We start from the raw sequence: 6,964 nt of genomic DNA on the forward strand, positions 1-6,964 counted from the left end.
GTGGAGATATTATTGGCACAACCTGAAAATTATAATGACCAACCCAGGGGGATTGGTGAAACAGCCCACAACAAATTAATTCAATCAAAACTCAATTTCAGAGTGATTAAAAGGAAAGAAAATGCAAGTCAGAAGGTGGAGTTGAAGGACAAAGAAGTGGAAATCAATAATGATATGGTGGGTACACAACAGGTGGACAGGGAGAATGACAAGATGCAAACTAATTATGAGAATGTGGAGGACTTCTTCACTGGTGAAGAAGTTGCTAACTCTTCAGGAGAGGATAGTCTCCAAGAAGAGGATCAACTTATAGCTCAGGAAGCAATGGAAGAGGAATGGTTGATGCAAAACAGTAGAAAGAAGAAGGTAAGGGGATCAAGAGAGCTGAAACACTTAATCACTCAGGGAGCTGGAAAATCAGTTGATGGAGCAACTAACTATTGGGATAGAAATGGGCTCACCCCTCCCAGGAGGACAAGGGGAACTCTTAAACATTTTATTAATGATGTATAATATTATCAAACAGTAAAAAATTAAGTTACTGGCAAATTTAGAACCCTTGGTTAGGGTTGAAAATAACAAAAAATACGACATAAGAATTGGATTCTTCAATTTTGCTGCTAACACTAAAAACAAATTTTGGATTTTGTGGAAGAATGCAGTGAAGGTGGAAATCATCATATCTGCTAGTCAATTTTTGGTTACTGGGGTCACTTTTGAACTTCAGTCCTTTAATTTCATTATTGTTTATGCTGGAACCTGTAAAGCTGATAAAGTGGAATTGCGCGACTTCAACAGGAGTTTTGGGTCAAGTTGTGAAGAGCCTTGGCTTATAGGAGGGGATTATAATATGATTTTCAGTGCTGTGGAGAGGAAAGGAGGCAGACCGCCAGGGCAAAAACAGATAGATATGTTTAATGATGCTATGCATAGCATGATGCTAATTTATTTGATTTGGGCTATGTTGGTTCTACTTTTACTTGGAGAAAGGGAAGACTCTTTCAGAGATTGGATAGGTTTTTGGCTAGTTCTTTCTGGTAAAGTCATTATTCTGATTTCAATGCACCATCTGAATAAAAAAAACTCAGATCACTCTCCAATGATTTTACATTTCAGGGGAAAAAAACCCCAATAAAGGGCACGTCGGGTTTTTTAATGTATGGACTGAAAAAAAACCAAATAAAGGGCACGTCGGGTTTTTTAATGTATGGACTTCTCACTCGAGCTTTCTTAACTTGGTGGAAAACAACTGGCAATGCTCGCATAATGGGAACCCTTGGATCAGACTTTGGATGCTCCATAAAAACTTGGCCTTAGCTCTTAAAAATTGGAGTTGGGAGGTTTTTGGAGATATTAGTAAGAAAGTTGCTAAGGTTGAAGAAGTGGTTAACAGAACAGAGGAGGAATCTTTCAATGAATTAATTGGGATAGGGGAGTTGGTTGCGCACAGGACTCTTTGACTGAGGCTATCAGGATTGAGGAAAACTTTCCAAAAACAGAAGATTTGGGACACTTATTTACTGATGGAGACAGAAACTCTTCTTATTTCCATGCATTTATCAAGAAAAGGAGGCGGGTTAATAATATTAGCAAAATCAAAAGCCAAGTTGGCATTTGGATAACTGACAGCCAGAAAATCAGTGAAGATGGCATTAACTATTTCCAGGAGTTGTTCAAAGGAACAAAAGTGAAAGATAAGCCAATTAATGATTAGTTCTTCCATGATATCAGAAGATACATATCTGGCCTTCAGCTAGCTGAAATTCCTACACAGGAAGAGATTTATATTGTTGTTAAAAGCATTGATGGATCCAAAACTGTAGGCCCTGATGGTTTTTCTGGGGGTTTTTTTATCAAAAGTGTTGGCCTATCATTAAGATGGATGTGACTGCTGCTATTCAGTTTCTTTCGCTAGGATATACACAAATACTTCAAATCAGTGGCAATTGCTCTGATTCCTAAGTCCCATCAAAGCCTTCAGTAGTCTGACTTTAGACTCATAAGTCTCACTTCAGTGATCTCTAAAATCATCAGTAAAGTAATTGTAGCAAGACTCCAACCACATCTTAACCTTATTGTAAGTCTTTTTCACGCTACCTTGGTGAAGGGAAGATCCATAACAGTTAACACTCTAATTGCTCAAGAGTTAGTTTTAGATATTGACAAATCTTGCAGGGTAGGCAACATGATCATTAAATTAGATATTAAAAAAGCTTATGACTCAATATCTTGGAAATTCATAATCAAGGTCCTTGCTGCTATGGGGTTTAATGACAGATTCTGCTCTCTTATAAGACTTCTATTGGAAAACAATTACTATTCAGTTATCATCAATGGCCAACAGCATTGTTTCTTTAAAGCTACCAGGGGAATTAGGCAGAGAGGATCCTTTATCTCCTTGCTTATTCATACTGGCAATAGACTATTTCTCTAAACAAATTCAAAGTCACTTTGATACTCACCAACATCTAGCATACAGTTGCAGAGAGAACCTCCTTAAAACTAATTTAGCCTATGCTGATGATCCTTTTCACCAGGGCCACTAAATCAGCTGTCAGAAGCCTTTTCAGTCAGCTTCAAGCTTCGGAACAGATATCTGGTATGAACTTCAGTAAACCCAAATGTGACATTTATTTCAGTAAACTTGTTCCTGTTGACAGGGTCAAGTGGATTGTTTACTTCACTGGCTTCACTGCTCTATCATTGCCTATCATCTATCTGGGAACACAAATCAGCAATAGAAGAAAGAAATGTTATCTTTTTCAAGGAGTGATTCAGAAGGTTACTAGTCGAATAAATGCTTGGGAGAACAGCTTGCTTACCTATGGTGGCAGACTCACTTTGCTCAGAAGTATCCTCACCACTACCCCATCATAAGCAACTGGAAAGGGTTTTTTAACAGGTTCTTACCCTTACCTATGGTGGCAGACTCACTTAGCTCAGAAGTATCCTCACCACTACCCCATTATACTGCATCCAAAGTGCCAAGATGCCCAAATTTATTAAGCAACTGGAAAGGGTTTTTTAACAGGTTCTTACGAAGTGGCAATTCTTTCGACATTCACTGGATCAAATGAAGGACAGTTTGCAAGCCAATTCAATAAGGTGGAATTGGATTCAGATCAATTGAAGACTCAATGCACATCAATTTCATAAAGTTATGGATTAAATTCAAGACACAAAAGACACTTTGGGCTGATCTTATGTGGAGGAAATAATGCATTTGCAAGCATCCTAGAGTATATACCCCTCAATTGCCTGATTCTCTTATCTGGAAACAAATATTTAAACATAAGGAGGTTGTTTAACAATTCATAAAGTGGGAGCTCGGTGAGGGAAAATTGAGCATCTGGTTTGATGATTGTTCACCTTGGGGACAACTTGCTGACCTGTATGGGGGCCTCATCATCTGAACTTTATGGTTAAGGATTGATGGAGTGATGGCATTTGGACCTTCTAAAGCTTCATCTGCTCCTTCCCTCCAATGAAGCCAGGGGTATCAGCAAATAAACTTTTGACAGTCAAAATAAGGATGAGTTGATTTTTAAAATTGGGGCTCAAATATCTATGACCAAAAAAATTGCTCAAGGAATTTCTCAATCTCATACCCAGGATAACTGTGAGTGGCTCTGGACCAAATTATTAGAGCCATCCATTCCATTCTTTGCTTGGAGGACTCTACATTCAGTGCTTCCCACAGATGACATTGTCAAATTGAAGGGACTGAAAATCCCTTCTATCTGTTTACTATGTAGGTGTGACGAGGAATCTCTAATTCACATGTTCTTACAATGTGAGTTCACTCACCAATAATGGAGCAAGTTTTATAATTTCTGGAGAAATGGCTTGCCTGCCAGGTTGTTCAGCTCCATAAATGGGCTGCTAATTCCAACCCTATAATTAAAGTGATTCCAATTGTGCTGTGCTGGTTTTTGTGGATGGCCAGAAACTTTGTCAAACATGGAGATATAGCTTGTCTTTCCTCTATTTCTAAAGTGTTTTCAAACATTAGTACCTATACACAAAGTATTCAAATTTGCAGGGATCAAACCAAAATTCAAAGCAATATTCCAGAGCATTGATGTTAACTGCTTCTCTTCCTACTCTGGAAGAATGAAACCGCTACTGGTATTTTGGATTAGACCCAATAAGGTATGGCTGAAAGTAAATATTGATGGGAGCTAGTTTAATGCAAGGCTGGGATTGGTGGGTCTTTAGAAACTCAAAAAGACAGTCATTTTGTGTAGCAAATTCAAATTTGCAGGGATCAAACCAAAATTCAAAGCAAGTATTCAAATTTGCAGGGATCAAACCAAAATTCAAAGCAATATTCCAGAGCATTGATGTTAACTGCTTCTCTTCCTACTCTGGCAGAATGAAACCGCTACTGGTATTTTGGATTAGACCCAATAAGGTATGGCTGAAAGTAAATATTGATGGGAGCTAGTTTAATGCAAGGCTGGGATTGGTGGGGTCTTTAGAAACTCAAAAGACAGTCATTTTGGTTTTCTTTTCTACTGTGGTGGCTGTTTCTCCCCTTCAAGCTAAGGCATAGGCTATGATGGTTGCTCTTCAACTGGCTAAAATCTTTCAATCTCAACAAATCATTGAGTTGGATTTCACTATATCTATGGAAGTGTTGCAAGAGTCTAGCTGCTGTTCATTGGCAAATCATACATCATATCAGGAACTTAAACCACATGGTGGACAAATTCAAAATTAACTGGTCATATACCCCCACAGAAGGCAATGCACCTACTGACTGGTTAGCAAAATTTGCTTCTAAAACTCAAACCACTTTATTACATAAATCTCCTCCTCCTTTATTGCCTTTATTGAAAGGGGATCTACTTGATCTGCCTTATGTTAGATGTAATGTTTAAACTTCTTTATCAATGAATTAACCTTTTGACCAATATATATGTGTGTGTGTGTGTGTGCGCGCGCGCGCGCGTGTGCGTGTGTGTGTGTAATGCAGCAGATAATACATTGAAAACAAAAATCAATTTCATGTTTCATCTATTTCTCTGCAGCAGATAATACATTAAAAACAAAAATCAATTTCATGTTTCATCTATTTCTCTACTCGTACTCATATTTCCACTACAGATGAAATTTCATATGTAATTAAACACAAAAATAGCTACATGAGTAAAATGAACCTTAAAAACATGAATTTTCTTTTATACTAGAACAAAAATCTTTTTTCTAGGAACTGGCAATTATAAAACAGAGTTTTCAACTCAAACAAAGCATGAGGAAAAATGCATATAAAAGAAACATCTAATAACATGTTCACTATATATATATATAATGGTACAAATTAAGCAAGTAAATACGCTAAACAATGAAAAGCATACTCACCAAAGCCTTTTCCAGATTTAGAACCACAAATACCACATTGCCATGCATCCTGTACAAGCAGGGTAAACTGATGAGTCTACTGATCAGCCACCCAAGACAACCAGAATACAAAAAAGTAATACTTCCCAGTTGTTCATGCAAAAAGTTTTAAGTTTTTGAAGCATAAATGTATAACTATAAAACTCCATGAATAAGAAGGCAGCAGGGCGAGAATGACATTATTCGAATTACAATACACTGAATGTAATAGCAGACAATAAAACTAACCATAGCAGCTTGAGGAAAAGCACCGAAGGCATGATTTCCAGAATTATTATACAAAGAAAAGCACCATCTTTTCTTTGCTCGAGGCGCAAAGTATTCTGCCACAAATTTTCTCCAGTACATTATAGAATTGTCCTGTAGTTAATACCAAATAACACCAATTACACCAAATCCTGCGAGAAATGTTTCATAAGAAAAACAGAGGAAAGTTCATAACTCACCGCAGGTCTATGGCTCTGGTGAAACATATACTGCATGAGTCGGCGAGCACACAAGCCGCTCTCAAGTGGGGGTCTCACTGGAGATATTAACTGGAGGGGGCTTCCCATAGGCATTTGGGGCCGCTGCTGCATCTGTATTCGCTGCAACTGTGGCAAAGACTGCATCATTTGCTGCTGCTGCTGCAGCTGTGCGAGTCTCTGAGGCTGTACAATGGCATGAAGTTGAAGGTTTTGGTGCCGCTGTAGTAACTGTTGCATAACCTGTTGCTGCGAAACATCTCCCACCCTCATATCCAGCCGTGGTTTCTTATGGGCAGGTAACATTCCAGCTTCCTGAACCATTGACTGATAGGTAGGACTCAAAGCAGATTGCTTCTGAATCTGCTCGTTTTGGGGACTAAGCTGGACAAGCGATGAACCATCCATGACAGACGAACCCGAAATGTTGTTGGATGAGGACATTGGTGAGGCTGGAAGATGCATATAGGATTCATCGTTGATGCTGGAGCTGCTCGGAAGCTGAGGTCCACCTGAAAAAGAGGAATTGGCATCCGTAACCTGAGAGCTCGCACCCATGCTGGGCCCAGAGGAGTTTCCATGATTCATGTCACCAGAAGCAGCATTACCAAGCCCAGAGCGCGCAGTCCCTGACATGGAGTTAGCTGCTCAGGTGTAAAGAGTTCTGCCCTACAACTTGAAAGAAAATGCCCACAATACCAGGCCCCGATCAAAGAAGAAGCCTTTCTCGCACCTTAAAAACCCTAAAACATAAAGTGGCGCACGAGCCGCTCGATCAACGGAAACCAAAAATTTCAATTTTCATCCCGTCGCCGCTCTTCCTGCCAAAAGAAAGATCACAAATCAATACATCAAAACAGCAATACATGAGAACGATAAGTAGATCCTTCTTGATAACAAGATACAGGCAAAGAGGTAACCTTGAACAAGAACTCGAGCCCCAAAAACCTGAAACACATCAGCTCAAAAGAGAATCGTGAATCAAATTCTAAAGCACATACAGAACAATGTCATGGAACCGACCACGAAAATAAGCTCCAGATTCCCACCAGCTTCGCAATCAAACCCTAATCACGCTGAAATTCACCAATTCTACA

At 39.1% G+C, this 6,964-nt stretch overlaps 1 protein-coding gene across 2 annotated transcripts in view; it reads right to left on the minus strand.

Moving 5' to 3' along the window:
- Positions 1–6,689, minus strand: part of LOC110027060 (probable transcriptional regulator SLK2) — a 31,999-nt gene extending 25,310 nt beyond the window's left edge. The window contains exons 1-4 of one of the 2 annotated variants that reach the window (XM_020728332.1): positions 6,601–6,689; positions 5,850–6,496; positions 5,632–5,763; positions 5,365–5,413 (exon numbers count right to left, since the gene is read on the minus strand). In XM_020728332.1, the coding sequence (XP_020583991.1) occupies positions 5,365–5,413; positions 5,632–5,763; positions 5,850–6,455 (787 nt within the window). In that variant the 5' untranslated portion in view covers positions 6,456–6,496; positions 6,601–6,689. Of the gene's footprint in view, positions 1–5,364; positions 5,414–5,631; positions 5,764–5,849 lie in introns of both variants that reach the window. The other variant, XM_020728331.1, reaches the window with a different exon arrangement.
- Between the last annotated feature and the right edge of the window lie 275 nt (positions 6,690–6,964).

Source organism: Phalaenopsis equestris, unplaced genomic scaffold (assembly GCF_001263595.1).
Source record: "Phalaenopsis equestris unplaced genomic scaffold, ASM126359v1 Scaffold000413, whole genome shotgun sequence".
NCBI classification, from domain to species: domain Eukaryota; kingdom Viridiplantae; phylum Streptophyta; class Magnoliopsida; order Asparagales; family Orchidaceae; genus Phalaenopsis; species Phalaenopsis equestris.